Source organism: Phytophthora cinnamomi (genome assembly GCF_018691715.1).
Source record: "Phytophthora cinnamomi strain GKB4 chromosome Unknown Contig15, whole genome shotgun sequence".
Classification (NCBI taxonomy): Eukaryota; Oomycota; class Peronosporomycetes; order Peronosporales; family Peronosporaceae; genus Phytophthora; species Phytophthora cinnamomi.
In genome coordinates this window covers 806045-833008 of record NW_027150948.1, presented here as the reverse complement: position 1 = coordinate 833008, position 26964 = coordinate 806045, and the positions used below count along the sequence as shown (strand labels likewise).

The window sequence follows — 26964 nt, the reverse complement described above, 5'->3', positions numbered from 1 at the left end:
CGCTTCTCGAGAACGACGTCGCGCTTAGCAGTCTCTAGTGCCGTGAGGAAGACCGTAAGGAAACTCGCGAGCGATATCTCGTACATCTTCATAATCGTTGCGAGTGCTGCCATCGCAAAGTACATGATAGATCCACGTAGCGCGACAGGTGTGTACACCTCACGAGCCTTGGTGATCTCATCCTTCGTGAAACTTGCGAGCTCTAGCTTGGCGCTGATTTCAGTCGCCTTGTTCTTGGTCTCGTCCAACGTAGCAATTAGCTCCTCGTTGTCCAGAATATTACCGGAACTACTGGACAGCTCTCGTAGCAATGTGTCTTCGAGCTCAACGATGAGTTGTGTGCTCTCCGACATTTCTGTCACGAGATCGCTGTACTGCTCTTCCAAGTCCGGCCGCTCATGAGCCACCACGACATTCAGCAACTGGTTCGCCAGACCGTCTTGAGTGACGCTGTAGTTTACGATCATAGTTTTGCCCATGACCTCGGGCGAGTAGTGAGGGTTGGCGAGTTTCGACGTGAAATACAAACGGAAGTTTGCGTCCCACTCGACGTTCTTATCACCCAGCTTGATGAGCCTCTGTGACCCCTCCATGAACGTGCTCTTCTCCAGCACCGGGTCCAAGATCGGATCCAGTTCCTCGTCCACGCTTTCGAACAGGAACGGATTGCCGAACTGAATCGCCAGCTCCAAGTGCTTCATGAAGTCCGGGTCGCTCAGCGTTTTGATGGTCAAGCTGTTCTTCTCTTCTTTTTTCTTGATCCAGTTCACAGCCTGCTGCTGCGGGTCAATACACAACGGGAAGCGACTTGCCTTCGTGGTTAGAATACCATTCTGCACTGAGTGTTCGTCCGCGGGTAAGCCTTCGGACACCCATTTCTGAATTGTCGCGTCATCTGTGAGCGAGCTCTCAAGACGGAACGGTGCTGTCACGGGCAGCTTCCGAGATTCGATGTCTTGGAAGAAGTCACGGTAAATGAGATCCGAGCGGTAGTCGAAGCTGAAAGCACCGGCGTAACTTAAAAAGCTTGCGGTGAGCAAACAATCACCCACAAGCCGCTCACTCTGTAGATTCAGCGAGGCAACATCCTTTGTCCAGCGTGTGCGCTCGGAGCCAAGACCAGCCAGCAGCTTGCTTGCTGCCTGGAGTCTCTTTTGCATTTGGTCTGCCTGTGTTTTGAGCCCTTGAAGCTCCGAGTTAGCTTCCTGGAACTGCGTAGACAGGTTATCTAACTCCGTCTTCAAACGATCGAGCGTAGCCTTGAGACTCGCAAGCTCCTGCTCCTTGATGGTTTGCTCTTTCTCCATCGTCTTCACCTTTAGACGCAGCGGCTCGACGTTCTTGGCCACGTCGTGGTATTTGACGATTGCCACGACCCACACGAGCAAACCAGCACCAGCCTTTGAGATGGATTTCATGTTCTCAATGTTGAGATCGGGGTTCTTGAAAAAAGTCTTGATTTTCGTGATCATTTTCGACGAGATCTTGTCCTTCTCGTATTCCTTCAGCAGGGTGATCAGGTTGGCATTGCTCAGCATGACCTTCGCCCCCTTCCAGTCCAGGTCCAGCTCTTGCCCCGTTGGCTTAAGAATTAGTACGCACATGCACACTGACATCACCAGCGGCGGCGGTGATGCGAACGATTTAAGTTCTGTCAGATCTGCCTTGGATAAGTCTTGAAGTGCTGCCGCGGCCGCCTCCACAGCTGGAAGCGCCTCCAGTAAAGCAGCATCGGCTTCCTCTTTCTCACGAGCGATGAGAACTGATGCCTTCTCGCACTCGATCTGTGTAGCTGCAGCAACTTCCTGCTGCTTCGACGCAACGGCAGACTTCTCCTCGATTGTCTTGATCAGAGCTTCACACGCTAGCGTCTTCTCGTCCACAATAACCTTCTTTTCTGACAACTCAATCTGCATGACATCCACCGCTTGAGCTGCTTCGACGAGCTTAGTTAGACCGCCCTTGAGACGAGCGATGCTGGCGGTGACCTTAACTTTGTTCTCCTTGAGCTGCAAGCGGTAGTTTGAGATGAAATCGAGATAATTCTTCGGGGTCACGTAGTAGTGTCGACGCAGCTCTTCACCGAATTGGTGGGCGACTCGAACCACTCGCAAATGGGCGTGAACGAGGTGGTTCGTCAGCTGCTCACGAGATTCCTCTGGAATAGCTTCTTCGGCCAAGAAATACTGGGCGACATTACGCAGCGCGTCTTCAGGCCACGCGAAGAACCAGTCGATAACCGTAGCGGACACAAGACCGGGGAAGTTGCGACAACGGGTTCTTAGTGTACTGCCCGAAGGAGACATGGCTAGAATTACGTGAAGATTTTGACGGCACAGGTTCACGTAGTATCTCCAGCAGCTTTCGTTGGTTTCAGCCAGCCCCGCAGCCTTCACTTGATCTCTTACAGAACCCGCAAGGACATCCCGCTCGTCGGTCTCGAAAAGTGCTGGCACAACGCCCGTGGTGAGCATGTTGTTGATAAATTCGAGGAATCCTTCCTCGACTGCATGAGCATCCGTGAAGAGAAACACAACGGGCTTCTTTCCCAGCATGCGATACAGATCTTTGAGGTTCTCTCGGAACTCCGCTTCACCATATCCGCGAGTTAAGAAAATCTCAAAAAGATCGTACCCCGCTGTGAATGCCGCCAATCGAGATAGACTCTGCTTGCCACTGCCACCCACACCGATTAGTAAAGCGTGACCCAGTGGGTTACGGATAATTCGTAGGATTCGGGACAAATGCTCCAACGCCATTTCGAATAAGACCAGAGTCATGGGTTTGTTGTCCAGATTGTAAGTCTCCAGTGCTTCATCGAAGATGCCTCGGATACGACGGTACGATTCCATATCCTGGTACAAGCGAGCATCTTCTGTCGCAGCTTGGCCCGTGATGCGTCCAATGCAGTCCGCGTAGTCACCAAAGATAAGAGGATCAGCCGATGCCACCTCAGCTTCGTCAGGAAAACTGTCACGAAGAATCTGGGTGATAGCTCCATCCACCAGCGCATTGTCAGACTCGCTCGTGAGACGGTCGCAGAAAATGCGCTTGACTTCATTTCGCCACAGACGCACAATCTTGCCAGGGTTGTCGAACTTATCGGTTGTTGCCATGCAAATCCCTTCGCAGACGCGCCCGAGATCTCGCAGATTGAAAATGTAATGGAACTTGGACGGAGTGGGCGGCAATTTCTCGAGCGTAAACTCAAAGAATTGCAGGAGAGCTTCGGTTAGTTTGATGCCCTTCGCTTGGATCGGTTCACTGAAGTTACGCAGATATGTAGTCACGATAGAGCCATAGATATGCTTGAGCACCTCTTTCGTTGGAGGTGTGAGGTTATACACGTTGAACTGTGCCACGAATCGGGGGTCCACTTGGTTACGACCACCACCAGGAGGTCCCATCGCACCGATAAACAACAAGTCCTTCAGAATACGGAGATCCAGCTCTTTCCCGCGGTCGTAAATGCTGCCACGGTTCATCACAAAGTGCAGTAGGGCGATCGGCTGCTGTGTTCCGTAGAGATCCACCTTGGGCATGTTCAAGTCGTCGATGAAGATTAGGAGCTTCTTCCCTGCTGGAGGGCCGTAAATCTTGCCTGACCGCTTGTCAACGTTTGCTTGGATGTTCGTCTGCACATCCAGACTACTGGTTCGACTTGAGAAGTTGATACTGAGAGTGGAGCACGTTTGCTGGTCTAAGTCCTTGAGGTAGCTCTGGATCGTCACAGTCTTCGCCGTGCCGCTCTCACCCACCAAAAGAATCGGCTTCTCTGTGCGCATACAGCTAGCGAGGATGAAGCTGTAAAGCACCGAGTCTGTTGTGGGCACAAACACTCGAGAGAAATTAAACGGCGCAGGCTCAGCGTACGGCACGACACGTGACTCCCAAGGCTGCCACTTCCGCGATTCCAAGTCGAAGAAGTTGTAGTAGAGGCTGGTTGCAGGCAGGGAGCAGTCGGCAATTTTGCGGATGAACTCGTTGAATCTCGCGCGGCTGCTACCAAGCAACGCAGCTCCTAATGACCACACCACGCTGAACAAAAAGATTCCTTCAAAACTTGCGCGGTCTGAAGTCGGATCCAATGAGCCGTCACTTGGCAGGAACGCATCCAACGAAATGCAGAGCTGCCTGCACATTTCCATGTTGCTGATCGGAATTACCTGCTGGCACTTGGCGACAATCTCATCCGCGCCGAAGACGCCTTCCAGGATGAAGTCAATGCACTTCGGCACGTATTTATCAAACAATTCGAGCAGTAGAGTGCGCTCCAGTGGGGTCGACATAGTGCCAGGCGGTGGTGTATTCGGAGTAGCTGGTGTGTCTGCGGAGGCAGGTACCAGCGGGTACTTCTTCTTGAGCCACCGTTCGTAGTACGGTCGATAGCCGAGATTCTTCGGATCGACCCAAACCATACCACAACGACTGATTGTAGCTGGTGACGCGTATTGCAGGTCGAACGTCTCACAGATCATGCAGCAGTGAGTCTGCAGCCGGATTCGCTCGCCGTTGGGCAACGTAAGTAATTTGTTGTCATCCATGACACTGTTCATGTTTTCTACCCAGACAGCATCAACATCTCCGTCGTAGATCAGCCACCGCTTTTCGTTCTCCTTTCCAGCGGGAAGAGGTTGGTTGAGTTCGCGGAAGAGTTTGGACAGTACACCGTCGGTCCAGTCACGCGTAACAGGGTCCATAGTGCCGTAGAGCTCCGCGATCGGTTGGGCCTTCGGATTCAGCACGAAAATCTTGACTTGCTCGTCGAGAGCAGTCTTGGACGCGGCTGCGAGCGTATTCAGCACGAGCGTTTTGCCGCCCCCGGTGGGTCCGACGATCATCGTCGTGTGACGCACCAGCATGGTCTCGTACATTTGAATAATCTTGTCGATCTGTTCATTGTACACGGTGGTGTTGGTCGTGTTGTATTCTCCAGCCGCGAGCTCTGTTTCAATAGCATCTTTCAGAGCTGCATAGCCCACACGAGGGCAATCCAAGCCGGGGAAGAGGTCGTTGATAAGTCCGTGGAATAACGGGACGTCCTCGAACACGAACTTTGGCATGTTACTGTCACGTAGAGCACGCATGAGCACCAGGTCCTCGTTCATATCGCTGTACTCGCGTTTGAGCGATCCTGCCATAACTAGCACACTCTTGAGAGCTCGCAGACCGAAGTCATAGTGATACTGCTTCGAAAGCTGCTCGCGCGACAATTTATACAGCACGGTCATCTTTTTCGCGAGTGATACGGCATTCTCGAAACCTTCTGAGAAGAGCATGATCTGGCAAATCTGCAGCAGGTCAGGGACGATCATAGTCACTGGGCGGAATAAAGCCTTGAGGTTGTCCGGTAGCTCTGTTCGTCCGGCGTAACCTGGATTCATCGTGATGAAGAACCCGCATGTAGCGAACCCTGCCGTGCGATGAATAGCGATCTCTGTACCAAAGCCAATATCGACTGTGGGTTTGTCGTAGTTGAGGGCGTTTTGGATCGCTCGGAGCTGGGCCGAGACCACGGACAGCACCTCGATATTGATACGGTTGAACTCGTCGAAACAACCCCAGGCACCGACTTGAACCAGTCCGGAAAAGATGGACCCCATAGCCTTGTAGTCCAAACCCTCACCACAATTGATCACATAGCACGGCAGTGCGAGCGACTTGGCCAGATCCTTGACAGTCTCGGTCTTGCCCGTACCAGCCGGGCCGGCAGGAGATCCTCCCAGCTTGAAGGTTAACGCTTGAGTTAGTGTCATGTAGCACCGGTCTGTGAGTGGCGTGATAACAAGTCGCCCATTCAACCCCATGTACTCGTAGCCGTAGCGGAAGTTGCCCGTGCACTGACTGATGACAACATCGTCCACGTCCTTCCTCCAGTAGAATCGGAGTTGAGACTCCCATGCAAATTCCTTCTCGTTTAGAATACTATCTCGCACAAAAGAGTCGACGATGTCTCGCGCGTGCACATCGATGATCAGTAGCGTGTTCACTTTCTTTCGAGTGAGTTTATCCAGCGGTTCACGCACACGCCGCACAAGACTGTTAAGTTGTTCAGTAAGTCGTCCTTCCAGGCCTTTCATGGCGTATTTGTCACCACCCTTGACACGATGAAACACGTCCTCAACTTCCCAAGTCCACCAAATCTGACTACCAACAAGCGACACCATTCCTAGCACGTCTTCGAGCCACTTAGTTCGATCCATGTTTGCATACTGGAACACACCCTCCTTCGCAATCCGTTGCAAAGTTATTCGCATTTCGTCTTCGACACCCGTCATCCACGACTCAACAGGTCCTTCGACAGCAGATAGTGTGCGAAACTGGAAGCCTTCTCCTTCGGCGCTCTCCATAGCACCGACGCTTTTGTTGTTGCGCACGAAACTCAGTAGTTTGACGTTGTCGAAGAGTTTGAGCATATGAACTTGGATGGACGTAGGGTCTGAGGAGCCCAGCACACTCAGCAGCTCGTCATCGGAGATGAAGAAGAACCGCGGGAAGGAGTTTCGCTTTGTATCCAGGTAGTCACTTAGAGACTTCTGACACTTGTCAAGCCGTTCAGAGAGCGAATGGAGTGTCTCCACTCGGTTTTCAGCGGTACATGCTTCCACAGCGTTGGCATTCTTGTAGGTAGCGCCCATGATAGTCTTCCACGCTTTGTCTATTGCGTCAAACTTCTTGGCCTCCTCTGGAAGCTGTTGGCGAATATCCTCCGCTCCAACGAAAATACTTTCGAGGTACATCCACTTGCGCTGCACAACGAACCAGATATCCAGACACTCGTTCACCACACCAAGACGCTTTTCCCACTTACGAACACGCTCGGCGAAGTTTGCGATGAATCGCGAGCCGGACATCGTCTGCAGATTCAGCATGTGATCTTCTAGCGTGATTTTGAGCTCGTCTGCGGCTCGGAGCACCCAACCACGATCGGTGCCGTTCTTCTTGTACTTGACCAGCTCTAGCACGGCTTTTGACCACGAATCCTCAATCTTCAAGATCTCCTGCTCTATCTTCTGCTCCTGCATGGCTGCGTTCACGATTTCACCGATTTCATTCGAGAAGCGATGTAACTTCATGGCGAATAGGTTGCCTAGTGTGAACGTCTTCAGATTCATATCGAAGCGCACTTGAGTCACTGTCATGAGTTCCTCCCAGTGCCGTGGCTTCATAGCTTCATTCTTAAGACTCTGAATCAGAGGAATGCTCTCTTTGAAGGACAATATTTGTTTCTCCACCTCCACAAAAGTAGACATAGCCTTCAGATCTTTCGGGATCTTGCGACAGCGTTTCTCCAGCTCCTCAATACCTTTGTTCATCGCTGCTACATCCAGCTCTGCCCAAAGCATGCTTGACAGATTGCTGATGAATTCCTTTTGCTCAGTGTACAAAGCGTAGATCACTTCCTGCTTTTCAAGAGCTTCAGCGATCTGCTGCAACTCTGGGTACGACGTTATGGGCAATGCGAACAGGTTTTCAGCATTCGCAAGCTCTTGTCGTCGAGCTTTGAACACAGTGAGCTTTTTCTGAAATGCCGATAACATTTCAAGACCAGCGTCCAAATCAAGAGAACACGTCCCCGGTCCGTGCTCGAGGAAATCCTTCTTCATGGTCTTACACTCCTCAGCAAAGTTGATAGCGTCTTGCTTCGTCACACCCCTGAATTGATCTTTGACTTTCACGAGACGTAAATCCTTGGTTTTTGACGCGAGGAACAGATTTCGCCACCGTTCCTCGAGTGAGAATGCCTTATTGAACTCTGCCGGGTCACCAGCAATGTTAAATGTCTGTAATGTGCGATAGCGCTCGATTATATCTGCGTACTCGAGCTCCATTTCCATTCCCATATCGCTAATGCTTGCAACTGTGTTTAACACCTTTTTGAGCGATTCAAGGTCTTCTGGTGTTGCATCCAGCTCCGACTCTAATTGGTCCATTGTAGCACTAATCGCGATGAGCTTTTTGTTCGACACCTCGAGGAGGATTTTGCCGTAGTCATCCTTCCACATCTCGGCTTGTTTCGCAATCGATATTGCCAAAGGAAGACAATTAATCTGCAAGAAATCTGTGTCCTTTTCGGTGGGCTGGTTGCGAACTGATTCTGCGAGGCGAGTGTACTGCGCCATACGCGTGTCAAAGTACACGCACGGAGGCTTCTTGTCTGCCAGTTTTTCAAGAGCGCTACGCCGCTTGGTATTCCAGAGGTTGTAGACTGTGTCGTAGCGACGCCAACTATCCAGATAGCGGTTCACGATGTTGAAGACCTTGTGAATCTCCTGGTTCAGCGAAAGCGTCATCTTGATGACGTAAGGGTTCTGCGAGATATCCGAGTAGAACGTGAAAGTGATCGGCTCCTCGTCCTCGTTGACGACGAGTGGCGCAGTCTCGCGACACGTTCCGTGCATCCAGCGGATGAACGCTTTGGCGCTCTCTACAATATGCTTGACGGACTTGCTAAGGTATTTGTACATATCCGAAAGCGAAGGCGTCACGATGATGTCTTTGCCGTTCATAGTAGCTTTCACCTTGCACAGTGGTGGGCGCTTCAGCTTTCCACCTTCGCTAGGGCCCATGACCGAGACTGCACTACTGATATCCTTCGTGTGGACATTGAGCAGTGCCTGGAATGTCGTCATTGATGCAATGATCATCTTGGTAATCGCGTTGAAGATGCGACGCTCCCAGTACATGTAGTACGTCGACATCTTCGGGCTTGTGCCGGTGTTGACACCAGCGACAATTTCTTCCACCTTGATCAGCAGAGGACCGATAGAGCGGTAACTCTGCACGAGCTCTTCAATCCGCTGCATTCGGTTGCGCTCGACGAGTTCATAGAACTCACCCACCTCAGTCACGACGCCTTCCTCGAAGTCCTCGATCTTGATCAAAAGCGTATTCTCAATATCCATAACGATTTCTTCCACCATCTTGCTGCTCTTGTGGATCTGGCTGACGAGGTTCGCGAATTGGTTGAGCGACTTGTTGCAGTTCTCGATGAAGCTCAGCACGCGTTGTGAGTTCCAGTTGAGAGGCGAGAATCCCACTCGCAGTACATCTTCGAGGGTTTTGAGCTGTGAACGCAAGAGATGGGTCTCTACTGGTGTGAGCTCCGCCAAAAGTGCGTCGTAGCGTCGGAGCATCAGCGTCAGCTCCTGCACATACTGGTGATACTTGTCCTCCTGCAGCGTCACATTCAGCGCTTCCTCCGGTATCTCAAATCCAAGGCGATCAAGATATTTCGACTCCTTGATGATCATCGCCAGCTCTGGGGAGAAGTTTGCGTAGAATGGTGGCTGTGGAAGCTTGTAAAGCATGACCCCCGTCTCGGACTTGCCAGCCTCGAGCAATTTAGGGCCTAGAATTGATTGCTTCAGGCACTCATTCGTAAGAGCGGGAACCTTCTCTTTCCAGTCTTTGTGAAGCTGTTTGATGTAGGCGTCCACAGCACGTGCAAATACCAGATATTTCTCCTTCACCTCTTCTCCGTGGGGGCTTTTGAGCAAATCATTCATGGCTCGAAAGCGTAGGATAGGCTTCTTCGCGCGTAAGTAGAGCGCACGAGACCAACTAATGGCACCCGCGACAGGAGGATGATTCTTGTAAACTGGTGGGTGATGCTTGTGTCGATGAAACTGCTCCTCCAGCTTTTCCAGTTCTTTCGTGTACTGCATGAGGATATCCTTGTACTTCTCCATCATCTGCTTGTTGATCGACTCGCGTGACTGAATATTCTGGAAGTTTTGCAACAGATCGAATGCACCTTCAGCGGAACGCAGCTTCTGGAACGAGGTGTCGATGAACTTGCGCGTCATGTGTTCGATTTCGCTCACTTTATCGCGAAACTGAACCATGACGGATTCCCAGCTCGTCTTGTAGCCACGGTCAAATATTTTGAATGGGACACTTTCGAACGGAGCGATGAGACTTTCAACTCGCGCCATGACCTCGTCAATTCCCTGCGAATCACCAGTCACGGACTTCAGCTCCGGACCTAGGAATTTGTTGAACTGGTCCAACACCGTAGCTACTTCCTGAAGGTTTTCACAGATTTTAGCCATGTAGTTAGTTTGTTCGAACAACCGCTTCCGATCAAACTCCCAGCGGTGGTCTGTACCGCTAGCCTCGATGCGCTCTCGTACTTTCATATACGTCGAATGCCACAGCTCTAGCACCATTTTAGCTTCCTCAATGGCGTGAAGCGCGTTCTCCGGACTCTTTCTCAGGATGGTGTGGATGTTAATCTCCACTGCCACCTTGTCCACGATCTCTGACGCAATGCGCTCCATCAACGGCACCATGCGCTCGTCGGTATTATAGTGTCGTGAAATGATCCAGACCATGCGAATGGCGTTCATCATGGACGGAAGCGTGTCTGCGATCGCGGAAAAAGAGCCGCTCGCGATGTTCTTGAAGTGACGTTCTAACGTCGTGAGGAACTTCACGTTATCTTTCGCCTCCACGTACAGTTTGCTGAGCTCCGAAAAGTGATACTTGAATGTGAGCAGCATGCTAGCCTCAACCAATTCCAACAGCTTCAGCATTTTCTGGACCGTGGGCATGTTGATCTGCTCGAAGATAGTACTCAGTGTAGCGTTACGTTCGCGCCAAAACTCAATTTCAGCGAGTGGCCCCTTCCTTTTGGGGGTTTTCCGGGTTTCCTGCTCCACCACGCTGGCCACGCTCTTCGACCATTCCTCGAGCGCCTGCTCCAGCGTGTTAATCAATTCATAGTCATCCAAGTGCGACTCCGGCTTCGTGATGACGACGTCGGGGATGTTCAAGTGGATGTCGCCCTGAATCTGTTGAATGGCGTTGGAGATCTGCGACGAGAACTTCACCAAGTTGCTCTTGAACTCGTTGCGCACTGCGTCAATCACCTTCAGCGCTTGGTGTGCAGCCGTGGAGCCCTTCGCCCCCGCGTCGTCGCCTTCCCCTCGTCCATTGGAATAATCCGCTCGCGAAAGCTGCGGGTCCAGCAGCGGCATGAATACGTGACAAATGATGCCCTCCAAGTTCGAGAGCAAGTCGCCCGTCGAGCAGCCCAGCTCAACGTTCGAGTGAACGACTTTCTCGTGGCCCTCTGTCACGATGTTTTGGATTGTCACGGGACCTGCAGCCACCTTGATCAAGAATATTGTCGTCGACTCGGACGAGTCCGCGGGCAGCGCGTTCAAGAAGGCATGGCACACCTGCCGCATAGCCGACCGCGAGCGCTTCACAAGCCTCTTCACCGTCTCCGTCTCTGGTGGTGGAGCCTCTGCATCAAGGAACAACTGTTCATCTGTGGGCTCCGTCGGTGGCGCTTCATCACCCGGTGGCTCTGCATCAACAAGACCAGCATGACGATAAGTAAAAAGCTCCTAACTAGATACTTTATCCCTTTTGACTCTGACCTATGGGCGAGGCTTCTCTCGTGACTTCCACCTCCTCCTCCACCTCCTCTTCGAGCTCATACTGTTCCTCCCCCTTGTAGAAGAAGAGGACGCTGCCAGCTTCGGCCTTGGTAGAGAAGAACAGCTGCACGAGATCGGAAGGCTCGGCCTGGTTGTCCGTACTCTTGGTTCCTGTCAGCAGCTGGTCGAAGACCGCCGGCTCCACGTCCAGTGCTCGCGTCACGAGGCGCCGCAGCCAGCGCCGCGCCACCTCGTCCAGCGACATCGTCGTGGCTTGATCTGCGTTATGCCCGGCTAGGGACACTTGGATCGCGTCGTTTCGACCCGACGACAGTGTACCTAATATCCGGTACATGGATACAAGGTTCCACTTCAACTTGGAGTGATGGTCACTCGATTGTCGATTTGTTTTAGTTGTGCGATAATGCATGGAATGGGTTTTGGTTACGAAACGGTCTGTGCTTCGCCCCACCCTAACTCTTGGCTACCACTTTAGTTTCTCCGAAGAGAACATGGCCGACCAAACTGAGAGCAAGCGCGTGGAGACTCGGGGAGCAGCAAAGCCCGCGTGTTCGCAGGGACAACAGGATGGCAGCACGCCGAGAACGGCTTTGGGGACGAGCGAGGAGGTTGGACAGCGAATGGCGCTAGCGCCAGAGAAAAGCAAGGCGGGGGCGTCGTGGCCATTGCGGCCTTCGCCACTGGAGCTGCATCGGCGTTGCCGAGACACCATTGAGAAGTGCAGTGCAAGGCTACGTGAGCGTCAGCACAAAATGGATCGACTGCAGCTGGTGTTGTCTATTCCGAGCTCTACGCAGTGTCTGGATCGCTGCGTTGCGACGTCAATATCAACCCCGCCGAGGCCAGTCAAGAGGAATAAGCGTAATGCTGCTTCTGTTAGTAAGAGGGGTGCAAGTTCACCTGACATCACGCCGGCGTGGATATCACCAGCCACCTCCATATTAAGACTGTTTGGATGCGAGTAATGCTATTGGTTCTGTAGTTATGCAAGCTCACCAGATAATTGTCCTCGGTGATTCCGCATTCTTACCGACTTGAGATGTTGAGATGCTTTCATGGAGATCGCAGTTAACGACAAAAAAATAATGTTTATCGTGGAATGCGAAATAGTGGCGTACGGCGTTGAACAGCCTTATAAAGCAAAAGTCTTCAGTGGCTTAGTTTTTTATCTTCGGCTGGTACGCCCATACCCTCCCACCTTCTCTCTGAGTCGATGCCTCAGTTTTTTTAAAGTGAATTATCAAGATTAGAGCCCATACATCGGTTTGCGTCTGCTAAGGACAATCCCGAATAATTAAATTCTTCATGATTGCTTTGGGCTCAGCGCCATTGAGGTCGGCGTTATCACGAGAGCTACCATCAGAGCTAGAAATAATGCGAGGGTAGAAGAACATGATAAGCCATCGAAGGTTGCGGCTATACGTGAATGAGACAAACGGTAATATCCTTGAACTCAAAATCCGAAATTAGACGATCAGAATACATATTGGAAGAAGAATTAAATTTGATTAACTATGTAGCGGACGTTTCAGAATACATATGAGACCGCACAGAACGAACTGTTACTTTCCCAAAACACGATTTCTGCGATTGCTAGCTCAATCGAAAGATCTTGATCCGCTCTACCCAAGCATGTAGATCTTGCTATTTAAACCTCGAATGCTCGATGAGGTAGCAGCTATGGAAAATTTGGAAGTTGAAATTTTCTTAAGTTCGGTTTTTCGTTTATTGAGTGCCTAGGGGTAAAAATTTGCGAGGAAGACAAAAATGAGCTTTTTCTTGACCAATGACGAACCAACCGTACATGCTCATAATGTTTGATCCTGTAAAGTATGCAGACTTTTCTATGGGATCTCCTCACTGACCTAGGTGTTGACGGTCAACTCTGCAGTGAGAATGGAATGGGCACGGTGGACGTGTAATGGGAACGGGAGTGCGGTTGGAGGAAGCTACATGGTGGTCATGACAGGCGCCTTCCGGGCACAAGTATGGGGACTAGTTGTTGCGGGCTTGGCGTCAGAGGCTTGACCCCGCAGGCGAACCGGAGGGCGTAACGAGGACGGAAACGGGTGGCTAAGTGTGAATGTGTTGTATGATTTAAGGTTAACGGAAGTGAACAGAAGAGATGACTACGAACGTGGAAGTGGTTGCACGCGACCAGCGCGGCGAGCGACGCTCGTCGGAGCGGGCGATGCAGTAGGCTACGATCACTGTGGACGCGGACGACGGCGGCACCGTAACACTGGAGACGGAGGAGATCCGCGGCGCCTCCGGCAACACGCTGATGGGGGCTGCCAGCGGCACGAGCGTGATGATTGGCGACGGAGCGGGGACTAGCGACGTCAGCTCGTCAAGCGGCAACGACGGAGGACGAGTGGCTGGTAACCGTGGCGGCGATCAAGCCAGCGGTGGCGACGGCGACGGCGGACGCCCCACGAGCGGTCAAGGTGGTATCCAGACGAGGGGTGACGGCGGGGACACGCCGTCTGGCGCGACTGGCGAAGCGGCCGGTGGGCCGACGAGGACGACGGGCGGCAACGGTGGAGCTGGATCTGGTTGGACACCACCTGCGCGACGGGCGGCGGAAGCAACAGCGACGGGCGGCACGGCAGGAGTGACGCTGCAGCAGATCGTGGTCCGCGAGCGTCCGAAGTCCCTGAAGCTGACCAAGCTCTAGGGCTTGGACGACACCATTCCCGTGACAATGTGGCTGAAGACGGTGAGTGCCGAGGTGCGCCGGCAGGCGGTGGCCACGGGCATGCAGTGGACCGGCGCGCAGCTGTACCACGAGGTGGCATTGAATCTTGACGGCGAGGCGATGCGCTGGTTCGCGACGGTCGTGAAGTCGTTGCCCCCGGAGGAGGAGACGATCAACACCTTGGCGGAGATGCTCAGAACGAAGTACGTGACGCAGAGGTCCGGTCCGGAGGTGATTGATCTGCTGCATGCGCGGCGACAGATGCGCGGGGAGCGCTTGCTGGACTACGCGCAGTCCCTGCGCGAAATCGCGGAACGAGGGGAGATCGGCGACGACCGGAAGGTGAGCGGGTTCCTCAAAGCCATGAGCAGCGTGGCGGGGGCAACGCTCGTACGCGGTCATCGGCCCCGGACGCTTGACTAAGCCTTGAACGTGGTGACCCCGCAGGTGGGGGAGTATGGAGAAGGTTATGGAGTCGGGCTGGCGGCGGCCATCGCAGAGTGGGACACGAGGGAGGCCACGGCGGGGCGCAGCCCCTTGGCGGCGACCACGGCAAGGGCACACGACAAGTACTGTCCGGGCTCGACGGGAACTTGGGGAATGTGGTGTCCGGATACGACCCGGCGTTGAGCGCGGCACCGAACCAGCCTCGTTTTGATACCGAAGGGAGGCCTGTGGACGGAGGGAAAGCCAGTGCGGGTGTATGGTGGAAGGCGATCCCACCAGGGTTCCAACTGGTACCCACCGGCACCAATCAGACCATGTCTAGCCGTTTGAAATTTCAAACACCCAGCAACGGCCCGGATCAGACTGGAGGGCGGTACAAGCGACAGAAAGCAACGAACCACGATGGGAAGCGTCCGGCCAAGACACTGAAGATCGAGGGCGTGTACGGCGGCACGATGGAGCAGGGCGACGGCTACAACAACCCTGCGCTCGCTACGCGCGAGGGCCGCCTGCGCAACCTCGAGAGATACCTGAACGAGAGACGGCGGCGAGGAGCAGGGGGAGCTGACTTCTGCTTCTACTGCGGTAGCCAGGGCATTTTTGTAACGGGGTTACACGCACAAGTGGCTACAAGCCACTTGTGATTTTAACAGATAAGATATCTGTTAAAAGTTTTAGATACTTCCTCACCTTGGTGTAAGTCACACCAATGGATACATTGAAGGGGGCCACTACAATGAGTGGTCCACACCTACCCAAAGATCCTATTGGAAGAAAGCAGCATCTTTCTACCAATTAGAGACGTGCATTTTGGCGGGGCTCTGACAGCCAGCCGCTGTCAACCCCTTTCATAGATGATAAACAGTTTTAGCAGATTTAGGAGGAAGACCAATTTACAAACAATACAGTTCTCATTTTACCTAATTGGAGTCTTATCTGATTTAAATTATATTTGTGTATTCAAATATAATTAACCTAAGTAATTACTAAGTACTTACGCTTCCTTATACACGTAGTGCAACGTGTAAGCTAAAGTAGTGATTCAAGTTAGACCTACTACAACTTTGCCCGGGACTGTGGATTGAAGGTGGCGGACCTGGCGGTAAGTGGCACCCCGACGGCTGCGGGACCTGATCAGGCGCGGGGAAGCGACCAGGGAAACGAGCAGCGAGCGTAGGGGACCCGACCCTACGCCTCGCTAAACCGGGATCGGGAAGACGAGGAAGATCGGCGGCAGTGCGGGCGAGCTGGCCAGCAGCGACGAAAGGAGAACGACGGTCGGAGGAGCAACAGCACGGCGGTCAGCAGCGGAGAGTGACGTTTGAGAGTGGAGATGGCGCACCGGTCCCAGGCGACATCGGAAGAAGCGAGGGGGCTTCAGTCTGGGGATGGCACAGCAGCCACTCCACGGCTGCGATCCACCAACACAACGAAGACGGCGGAGCTTCAGTCTGGGGATGACGCGGCAGCCACCCCATGGATGCGAGCCACCAACGCATCAACGGCGTGGTCTCAGGCTGGGGATGGCGATTACGAACACAGCGAGTCGGCCAGGAACGCGGCGCAGGCGACTGAGTGCCCAGGCGCGACGACGGTGACCTCGGCAGCGGACGAAGAGAGAGACCAGCCAGGGACGGATGAGGCAGACGCCAAGGGCAGGGAGTGCAACTGTGTGGTGAGCGATGGGGTGCCCGGGCGAGTGGTGGCCGACACCCGCGTCATACTAACGAAGCGCGGGTTTGACACCCGTTGCGAGATGGCCAAGAAGGCGGTGACAGCGGCGGTGACGAAGTAGTTGGATGGGTGGGTGACCAGGGGCAGCAGAGACGCGGGAAGTGGCACAACGCCCAGTAAGTTTCAGGCGGTGCTGGAAGAGGAAACGCAGGCGAAGGACGTCGAGAGGAGGCTCGTGCTGCTGGCGAGGGCAAGCAAGCTACAAGACGATGTGGCGAGGTTAGCAAGAAAATTCCGAACCCGCCAGTTGGCTACCCTAATCCGCTCGGCCCGACCCAACATTGACTACTTCGAACTTCAAGTGGACTGGCTCGCTCCTGGTGAATGGCCTGGCTAGGTCTGCGACTTGGGTATATTCCGTCCAGACTCTGGGCCAAGCTGGCATGCAGCCGAGACCCGAGGTGTTTGACTTTGACCACCCGGGGTCTCAGCTGAGAGTCCGAAGTCCAAGCTGAGAGTCCAAAGTCTGAGCGCGACCTTCACTGTGAATATGGGGTCTGAGCTGAGAGTCCTGAGTCGGAGCTGAGATCCAGGAATCTGGGCTCAGCCTCTGCTGTGATCATGGAGTCTGAGCTGAGAGTCCCAAGTCTGGGCTGGAAGTATGGAATTTGAGCTGAGGTCACGGAGTCTGGGACCAGCTCCCGCAGTGGCCATGGAGTGTCCGCCCAGAGTATGGAGTCTCAGCCGAGAGTCTGGGATCTGGGCGAAGTCCGGGGTCTGAGCGAGTTGGCTCAGGGCGGGCTGGAAGAAGTCGACTTGACATTCAGTCAGTCACTTCGTATCAGCCGTACCACCCTTAGGCACCCCCTTATTCGGTATAAGTGCCTCGCCCGCAGTGATCAATTAGCATCGCCGTGGTCCTCTACGTGGCTGGCCTGACCTCGGTCGTAGTGGATACAATGATCTGCCCAGTACGAAGAGTCGCCCAAGTCAGTATTTGACGGATTTCGTCTCACCATTGTTCAAGGTGTACCTAGAGGGAAATTGCGCCCTCTCTTGATAAGTCTTAGTATTTTGCATGTGTTAAATTCAATCAGAGTTAGATTTGCCCCCAAAGACGGAGGTGGTGCTTCCACAGGTTCCAAGGAGATCATCCGACTAAATTCAGTTCCACATACCAACTCAGTTGCTATTCCAACGGAGTGGCAGCGGTGGGAGTGTTTGATATTGCTACGCACTCGGGTACTTGCATACCCAGTGTCGTATTTTGTGTTTTCGGGCGGAAGGTGATTCGCCCTGAGGTTTTAGGCAGAGCAGCACCTGGTATGGTGGTTTCCAGGGCTGCTGGTGAATCCGTGTGGCACGATTGATCTGGGATAGTGGTTCTCAGCGTCGCTGTTTCGCCTACATCGAGGCGTGGTTCGCGGAAGTCCCAGGGCACACAAGCGAGAACTCCGGATCAAGACAGGTTCAAGCCAAACCAACTCTCGGGGCCACCCTTAGGTCTGGGGGGCGAGTGAAGACCTGTTACACGGCTTACAGTCTGAGCCGCAGGAGGAAGTGTCGTGACTGGAAGCGACTCGAAGCCGGGGTCGCTGAGCAAGGAGGAGGCTGTTAAGGACCAGAGTCGAAGGGCCTGTGAAGAGAAGCGGACTAAGTGTGTGCTGTGTTGTGCCTGCATATTCAAGGGGGAGGGGGGTGAATTGGGCGAAGACACGTGCGGACTGAGGCTTGCCAAGCGAGGTATAAGTTTCGTCTGGGAACACTTGGAGACATTTGGGATCGGGGGTAGCTGGTGTGGCCGACGCAAGTCTGGGCCCACAGCGTAGCCCTAGGAAGGATCGCACAAGGGATCACACGAGTGAGGAAGCAACACACGCCTCGCCCACCTCGAACTGGGCTGAGCGAAGCCGTGCTGAGCTGAGAAGAGCTGATCTTTGCTGAAGTGGTGCTGAGCTGACCAAGCTGGGCGGTGCAGACGGAGAGCCGAGCGGAGCTAAGCTGTGTCGAGCTGAGCCAAGTCCGTGGTTGTGCGATCTGAGCTTCTTACCTATTTCGTTGAGAGGCGCTTCGCCGCAACGAGGCGGTACAGGCGCGCGAGGCCGACTAGCATCGGCGTCGACGGCAGAAGCGGGTGGAGCGGACTAAGGCTCGGCGTGAGCAAAGGGCCGAGCGAGGACACGCGGTCGTCAGCGACGGCGGCACTGGAGCAGCGAATGACAAGCGGGCGCCGACCGAAGTATCGGACGGGAAGGCGGTGAGCGAGGACACGGCGAGCGTGAACACGGCCGAGATGACCACAGATGGCCACACCGATGACCCAGGCGAGGAGCAGCGCAGGCAAGCGGCGGAGTGGAGGGGTACACAACCAGTGCGCTCGGGGCTCAGCGGCGAACAGAGCACCAGCTGAGGGATGGCCTTGCCGAGGCTGCGGTACGCAGTAAAGGCGGCAGGAGAGCGAGGGCGGCAACCACGGCCCTGCGCGTTTCACGGACGCGGCGACGGCACGAGAAAATGGTGGCGAAGGCCTGGGCGAAGTCAAAGCGCGAGCAGTTCGCGTGGCTGGCGTCTCGAGAGTGCCCCAGTGAGGCGTACTTCATGTTCGACGAAATGTAGCGGCGCGGCAAGGAAGCATCAGCGCGGGCCCTGACGCGAGAAGAAGCTGAAGCTGTGGGATTTGCGGGCCCGCCGTCGACGGAGACGGTGGCCAAGCGGGGTGGCCGGCGAGGGCACGAAAAGCGGTACGAGTACTGCGGTGGCAGCGTGTACCAATGCCCGAGTGTGAAGAAGATTAGCGGAGGCGACTACCCTGCGAGAGTCGAACGACTGCGGGCAGTGCATGCCCTGGCGGTGGACGCCCTGCCTACGGCGAGAGTGAAGGCCAGGATGGGGTGGAAGTGTATCGAGCTCGACACGGGGGCGCAGTGCAGCGTCGCCGGCGAGGCGTGGAAAGAGGAGGGCGTGTTGCAACAAGAGCTTCCGCTGACTACGTTGAAGGCTTTACGGGGCGGTAGCGCGCGTGCTGGTCGTGCGCAGGTTCAAGTTCCTGACTCAGTACGGCCAGAAGATGGAGGTCGACGCGCTAGTGGAGGAGGGAGCCGCCGACCAGTATGCTGCGCAACGGCGTGAAGATCGACTTCACGTCGTGCGAGATGAAGTGGTACAATGGCGACGACAAGATGATCGTGTCGTTCAGCTGCCAAAAGCACGGGCAGCTGGACGAGCTCATGGTACGCGATCGGTTGGTGCAGGGCGCGAAGGTAACGACGAGTACATGCAGGGGGGTGGAGTTGGCGGGAGCGGCGGCGGAAGGCACGACGGGTCTGTTCATGCAATGCAGAGCCCCATTGGATGCTAGCCCCCACGCTGACTATGGTATACGACGGCAAGGTCGTGGTTCCGGTGATGAGTTTGGTGGGGTTCACCACCAAGTTGCAGGCGAGGGAGGCGCTCGGCACGCGGACACCGACATCTGAGAGCATGAAAGTGCTGGGAGCGAGCGGCATGCTCACCAGGGGTGCGGTGCGGCGATGGTTGAACGAGCTGGGCCGGAGCAAGGGGCCGTTCAGCAACGAGAAGATCTTGACATCGGCGGCATCGAAGGAGAGGACAAGCAACTATCGCTGACGCTGTTGTGTCATTACCCGACGCTGTTGGAGCCGAGAGAATGCTGCCCGCCCATGACAACATTGGGTGTGGAACACGAGATCCACACGGGGGCGGATGCCCCGGTCAAGGTGCGCCCTCGAAGGCGCGCGCATGAAAAGCAGCGCGTCATCGATGCTGAGGTGGACCCATGCTGCAAAGCGGGGTGATTGAAGAAGGGAGTGGCGCGTGGGGATTCTCCGTGGTGCTCGTCAAGAAGAAGGACGGTTCGGTGAGGTTTTGCATAAACTATCGTCTACTCAATGCAATTACGAAGCGGGATGTTTATCCTCTCCTTAGGATAGATGACACCCTCGACAACCTGCGGGGCGAGGCGGTTCACTAGCCAAGACCTGCACTCTGGGTACTTTGTGACGAGGTCCGAGCCAATTCTTGGCCAGGACCCATCAGTCAGAAGCCCAAACCCTACCACGTACCGGCCACATGTCACTTGAAACGTGGATATTTCTTGACCCAAGTCTGGTTTTTGTACATACTTCAAGTTGTGCTGGCTACATCTGGAAACTGAGCTCTGCGAACGTCGAGTTGCGGCGACCCCAGATCCCCAGGTCTGAGATTTGAATTCGGTCTGGAGTCCGAGGTCTGAGAATCGCTCTAGAGGCCACAGATCTGAGATTCCAGGCCTTGAATCGGACTCTGGGCGAAGAGTTGAGCCCTGGCCTTCTGGGTCTGTGATTTGAAGTCCCATGATTGCTTAAGTCTCAGACCCCAGGTCTCAGATTGGTGATCTCACAGTTTGGAATGCCCAGAGTTCTGAGACCTGAGAGTGGTGGCAACAGTCTGAGACTTGGCGATTTGGAGTTCGGTCTGAGGTTTGCCTGTGGACCAGACCCTGAGATGTGCAGTCTGGGGTCTGGGAAGAGGGCGTGGCGTGCGGCGTCTGATTTCATCTCGGCTTTGGGGTGCCACAACTGAGATATGGAGTCAACATCGTAATTTTGCCCCCAGCTCAGATTCCCAGACTCAGAGTCCCAGAAGTTGAGCCAAAACTGAGACTCGTCAAATTGGTCGGACAGCCGGGGTATGGAATCAACATCGTATTTTTGCCCCCAGCTCAGATTCCCAGCCTCAGAGTCCCAGAATTCGAGCCAGAATTGAGACATGTCAAATCGGTTGGACAGCCGGGGTATGGAATCAACATCGTATTTTTGCCCCCAGCTCAGGTTTTCAGCCCGGCAGTCCCTCAACTTGAGCCAAAACTGAGACACGGTGATTGTGGGCGCAAGTTGGTGTCTGGATGCACGATGTTCGTGAGGATAAGTGGCAACTGGTGAAAGACAGCTGACGCTCCAAGCCTAGGACGTGACTAAAAGCCTACGGCGTGCCTGCAGGGCCTGAAGTGCGACTTCGTGGTCTCGCCTATGAAGTGGGTACACAGCGATGGCTACATTGCCGGTCTGGGAGCTGCGGTAGTTGCTCTTTAGAGTTAGCGGTTGCCGCTTGGAAGGTCGCTCTGAAGGGTCGCCCCGTTGTGGCTTTTCGGCCCCTGGTGTCGGGCACACAAGATTCGGCCTGACCAGTCGCCTATGGATTTGGGCCAACGGGAGCCGTAGAATCTTGGCGTCATCCTGATTACACACTGATTTGTACCCAGAGTAATCAGTGTAATCAGGTGATGACAGACCAAGTCCGCCCAATCCCGGCCACAAGATCCTGGCGTAATCAGGATATCACTGATTTGCACCCAGGTGTAATCAGTGTAATCAAGTGATGACTGACACAGACAGGCCAATGGAAGGGCCGACGCGCATTCACGGGCGCCGCCAAGCCAGTAGCTTAGTGGGTGTCTCACCCTGGTTCAAGGTGTACCCAGGAGATGTTTGCACCCTTACTTGATAGGCCCTTTGTATGTGCATGTGCATGATAATAATCAGAGTTTGTTTTGCCCGAAGACCGCAAGCTGCGGAGTTCGTCCTGCGCCAACGTGTGTGTTGCTACACAGGGACCAAGTCCCTGCCCCCGGCGGCGCGCGCAAGGTCAAGTGGAGTCGCTACGAGTGTTCTACGGTCAAGCTCAGCTTGTAGTGGGTCTAACTTGACTCACTACTTTAGCTTACACGTTGCGCAACGTGTATGAGGAAGCGTAAGTACTTAGTAATTACTTAGGTTAATTATATTTGAGTACACAAATATAAGTTAACTTTAGACAAGACTCCAAGTAGCTAGTTTAAGGTAAAATGAGAACTGTATTGTTTGTAAATTGATCTTCCTCTAAAATCTGCTAAAAACTGTTTATCATCTATGAAAGGGTTGACAGCGGCTGGCTGTCAGAGCCCCGCTAATATGCATGTCTCTGATTGGTAGAAAGATGCTGCTTTCTACCAATAGGATCTTTTGGGTATGTGTGGACCACTCACTGTGGTGGTCCACTTCAATGTATCCATTGGTGTGTCTTACACCAATGTGAGGAAGTATCTAAAACCTTTAACAGATATTTATCTGTTAAACCATAAGCGGCATTGCCATGCACAAGTGACAGTTGTCACTTGTGACCGTTATCATGCACAAGTGACTGTTGTTACTTGTGTGTGTAACCCCGTTGCGCCATCCCCCGTTAAGCTTAGACGTGTCGGTCTCGACACGTCAATTAATATTGACTGCTTGCCAATTGTTTGTGCTAGGATTTCCGTGCTCATCTGCAATGAGCACGATCAAGTTGAAGACCACTATTGCAACAGAGTGTAAACTCTCTGTTGCTGTGTACAATGCGCGATAGCGCGAGGTGCGCCGCTACCACGGGGACAGACAACACAGTGTCTGTGTACGATTCTTCGATGTCGACCGCGTCTATGCGTCGACATCTCTAAGCGAATTTCTGTTGCTTACCGTGATCGGGTAAGCAAACGCCAAAGCACTTCGAGTCCTTCTCGAAGTGGCAAGTATTAGCAACTCCACGCTGTTGCGGTGGAGGCTGGTGTCCGTGCGCCGTGCGCACTGTCCGTCCAGGTGGCGGTGCATATTAGCAACCGCGACCACAACAGGTATACTATATGTATACCTGAGAGCTTCAATGATCTCCGTGCTAATTATCTAGCACGCGAGTTGTCAGGCGTTGTAGATTACTACAGCGCTCGCACTACCTTCTTGCTGGTAGTGCGTGTTGGGTTTCGTACTCCTTCACCATGTCCGGAACGTCCTCCAGCAAGACGTTCCGCGGCTCCCATGTATCTCGATGGGGAGGAAATCCTCTCCAACGAATACGAAAACGAGCCCCTTGAGGGTTCGTTTTCGGGATACTGTGGTCAACAATCCGCTCAACAATCCAGCGGGTTGAGCCGCGGGCGTCACGGATCGGCGGTGGCGGGGGTGGGAACACGCCCCGGGTATGATCAGCCCCGGGCTGATCAGTATGCGCCTCTCCACGACCGGGTGACCGTCGTGGAGCGTCTTCAGGGCGCTGAGTTCGCCGCCCTAAAACAGGAGCTGGCGAACCAGAAGGCTCAAGTCGCGGCGGTCTCGCAGACCGCCTCGAACATCCAGGTCGAGCTGGGGACCCAGATGAAGGGGTTGCTCCAGCGCGTCCGCGCGCTGGAGGAGAGGTTGCTCGTCGCCGAGGCCAAGTCCTCCGCTTCTGCCTCGGCTCCTGCCGAGGCTTCGGGTCAGCCGAGCTAGATGGCTCGTGCTGCCGGTATGGCTTCAGCCGTCCGACGTAAAAGGTCGGATGGAGGCGCATGCTAGACGGTATGTCTAGCGTGTATGCGTTGCCGTGCCGTGTCAACACAGTGAACGGCCCGATGAAGCGCGGAGCAAGCTTGCTTGCTCCGAAATCCGAAACTGCATGTTTAGGCAGGTTTTGAGTAGATAACAAAACCAATGAATCCACGTTGAATTCATTTGTGTTGCCCCTGCCAATATTATCGGCGTTCAGCTTCTGTTGATCAACAGAAGCTGCAATCGTGTCCTGGACAAACCGAATTACGGCTTGTCTTTTATTGATAAAGTCAATCGCATCCGAGCTGAACTCGTTCAGCTCGCTCTCCGCAAGAGGCCCGGCCTCTGCGTGGTTCTTCGCGGTGTCTGCGCCCTGCGCAGACCCGTGGTCCTGTTCTTTGTGGAGTCTGTGCTCTGCACAGACTCGTTTTCCTGTTCTGGGGTCAGCGCACTGCGCTGCCCCTTGTTCTTCTGCCAAGGTCTGCGCCCCGCGCAGACCTGGTTGTCGTGTTCCTTGTTGTCGCGGCTGACACTGTGCAGGTGTCGGCGGCTTTTGCGACTGCTGTGATGCAGTCGCAGATCCTCCCCACTTAAAGTGGGAGCCACCACTCCGAGTAAACTCGGCAGACGGGGATGCCGCATGGAATTCACATAAAACGGTGTATGCCCGGTCGAGGCATGCACCGAGTTGTTGATGGCAAACTCTGCCATCGATAAGCACTCGCTCCAGTATTGGAACGAGTGAGCGTAGCTCTTCAACATATCGACGAGCACGCGATTCACGCGCTCGGTTTGACCGTCCGTCTGCGGATGGTCCGCAGTCGACATTGAAAGCTGGCTCCCAAGAAGTGTAAACACTTCTTGCCACAGGTGCGCTGTGAAGCGCGGGTCTCTGTCCGACACGATGTCGGACGGCATGCCATGGTGTTTTTTGAACACCATGTCGACGAACAGACGGGCCGTCTGCTTCGCGGTCACTTCTGCTGGCACCGCAGCAAGATGTACCATCTTGCTGAAGCAGTCGACGAAGACCACAACACCGGTGTTCCCTCCGCTGTCCGGGGGAAGACCAAAGATGAAGTCCAATGACATGGACTTCCAACACTCCGACGGAGTCGGTAGTGATTGTAATGGAGCCTGCGCAAACGGCGCAGGCTTTACGCGGTGGCACACCTCGCAAGCACGGACGTACTTGCGCACCCACTTGTACTGGTGGTGCCAGTAGAAGTCACGCGTGAGAAGGACGTATGTCTTCTCACGTCCGAGATGTCCCGCAGACGGGGCATCATGATACTCGTACATGATCCTGAGTCGCAGGTCATGGTCATTTGGCACGACAACGCGATCCGCGTTGTCGTCGACTGCATTGTAAAGCAGTAGTCCGTCGTGCACACGAAAGCGGTGTGCACGCGCTCGAAGGTGCTTGGGCAGCTTCTGACGGGACTTGTCAGAAGGCGCTGTGCCATAGGCCAGCAAGAGCTTCGCGTCCGCGTCGTGCGCGTACGCGGCCTTCACATCATCCAACAGAGATGATGTGGCTTTGCTCGATCGCATGGCGTCAATGGCATTGACGTCAACAGCTTCTGCATAGTCCGGCCGACGTGATAACGCGTCGGCCACCACGTTCAGTCTTCCGGGTTTGTATTCGACCCGGAAGTTATACTCCGCAAAGAATGAGAGCCATCTCGCCATTCTTTGTGAAATGTGTGGCGACTTCACTGCGGTACGCAGTGAAGCATGGTCGGTGTAGACCACAAATGGTCTACTCCCAAGCAAATACACTCGGAACTTTGCGAGTGCATATTTCATGGCAAGGAGTTCCTTGTCATGCACCGGATAGTTGCGCTCAGCTGGCTTCAGCTGACGCGATTGGTAGTAGACGACACGATCACGGCCTTCGTGATCGTGCTGCATCAATGCGCATCCGATCGCGAAATCGGATGCGTCACACACGACGTGGAATGGGCGATCTTGGTCAGCCACTGCCAAGATCGGCGCCTCAGTCAAGCCCCGCTTGACTGCATCGAATGCCTTTTGGCAATCGGGTGTCCAATTCCACACAGCTTCTTTCTTAAGAAGCTGTGATAGCGGGCGGATCTTGCCCGCATAATCCTCCACGTACTTGCACAAGTACGTGGCCAAGCCAAGGAACTGCCTCAGTTCCTTGACACTTGAAGGCGTTGGCCATTCGTTAATCACTCTGACCTTTTCTGGGTCAGGGCGGACACCATTCTTCCCTACGAGACACCCGAGGACGGGTATCTCGCTCGCCCCGAAGATACACTTCTTCAGGTTCGCATAGAGCTTATGCTTTCGCATAAGCTCAAGTAGCTGTCGGAGATGCACCCTGTGCATCTCTACGTCGGTCTTCCCGTCCACAGCCCGGCTGTGGATGAATACATCATCGAAGTAGCTCGGTGCGAAGTCGCGCACCGAGCGCAACAAGTGCGTCACGCACCTGTTGAAAGTCGCAGGGGCGTTCTTAAGCCCCTGTGGCATCACTAGCCATTCCCAGAGCATGCCGCTTGGCGTGCTCACTGCCGTGAGAGGGATATCGCTCTCACGCATTAGGATTTGATAAAATCCATCTCGCAAGTCGAGAGCACTGTAAACGGTGCTCCCGGCCATCGAATCGATGATAACATCTTTTCGTGGTATCGGCGTCTGCGCCGGTACCGTCGCATCGTTCAGCTTGTTGTAGGCATGAACGATGCGCCATCCGCCCTGTGGCTTCTTGACACAGAACGTCGGAGCACTGTGATGGGACTTTGATTCCCGCACTTGTCCTGCTTTGCGACGACTTTCAAAGAAGTCGTCGATCGCTTTACTTGCTCTCGCGGCAGTGGCCACTGCCGCGTGACACAGTACTTCGTGCCCGGCACGAGATCAATCTCGTGCTGAATGCCCTTATCCTGCGGAAGCTCCGCAGGAATGTCTTCCGGGAGTACGTCTTTGTACTCCCTCAACAATTCGTAATAGGGACTCGACTTCAGCGAGTCCCAACCTTGTTCCTCGAAGCGCTCTCGCTTCGTCTTCGCACTGAGAGTGTCTTCACTCTCAGTGGTACTTCCCATGAAGAGCTGCCTCAGCTCTTCGCTCTCGCTCGCCGTTCTTTCGCTGTCCGAGAACGCAGACTTGCTCGATGCGTCCATCGTGCAAGTCGCGCGTGAAGCGCTTCCAGCTCATGGCTGGAAGCGAAGTCAACTCCGACGCCGTCGTCGGAGGACTAGCGAGTTCCATCTCACGATACTGGAATCCAGTATCGGTGCGCGTCAAGACGCTTAGCGTCTTGACATTCGGCGTCACCGCCGCAGTCTGCCCAGCAGACTGCTCTTGTTGCGTCTCGGTCCCGGACGAGACTTGCGCAGCGTTTTCCGCTTGCGCCGTCTTCTTGTTGTGCGGAGCCCGGCTCCGCACA

General features: G+C 54.3%; 5 protein-coding genes across 5 annotated transcripts; 4 read left to right on the top strand and 1 right to left on the bottom strand.

The window, feature by feature from the left end:
• Positions 1-24: 24 nt before the first annotated feature.
• On the bottom strand, positions 25-11655 carry IUM83_09570 (dynein heavy chain; the record flags this gene model as incomplete). The annotated part of the gene is made up of 3 exons (XM_067934017.1): positions 25-106; positions 157-11317; positions 11391-11655. The coding sequence occupies 3 exons, from the start codon at positions 11653-11655 to the stop codon at positions 25-27; spliced, it is 11508 nt and encodes a 3835-aa protein (XP_067796961.1).
• A 1998-nt stretch (positions 11656-13653) lies between these two features.
• Positions 13654-14088, top strand: IUM83_09569 (uncharacterized protein; the record flags this gene model as incomplete). The annotated part of the gene is made up of 1 exon (XM_067934016.1): positions 13654-14088. One exon carries the CDS (start codon positions 13654-13656, stop codon positions 14086-14088), a length of 435 nt encoding a protein of 144 aa, XP_067796847.1.
• Positions 14089-14115: 27 nt separating this feature from the next.
• IUM83_09568 (Retrovirus Polyprotein) lies at positions 14116-14739 on the top strand (the record flags this gene model as incomplete). Its single annotated transcript, XM_067934015.1, has 2 exons — positions 14116-14499; positions 14557-14739. 2 exons carry the CDS (start codon positions 14116-14118, stop codon positions 14737-14739), a joined length of 567 nt encoding a protein of 188 aa, XP_067796846.1.
• A 1150-nt stretch (positions 14740-15889) lies between these two features.
• Positions 15890-16351, top strand: IUM83_09567 (uncharacterized protein; the record flags this gene model as incomplete). The annotated part of the gene is made up of 1 exon (XM_067934014.1): positions 15890-16351. The coding sequence occupies one exon, from the start codon at positions 15890-15892 to the stop codon at positions 16349-16351; it is 462 nt and encodes a 153-aa protein (XP_067796839.1).
• A 2989-nt stretch (positions 16352-19340) lies between these two features.
• Positions 19341-19857, top strand: IUM83_09566 (RNA-dependent DNA polymerase; the record flags this gene model as incomplete). The annotated part of the gene is made up of 2 exons (XM_067934013.1): positions 19341-19500; positions 19589-19857. 2 exons carry the CDS (start codon positions 19341-19343, stop codon positions 19855-19857), a joined length of 429 nt encoding a protein of 142 aa, XP_067796838.1.
• Between the last annotated feature and the right edge of the window lie 7107 nt (positions 19858-26964).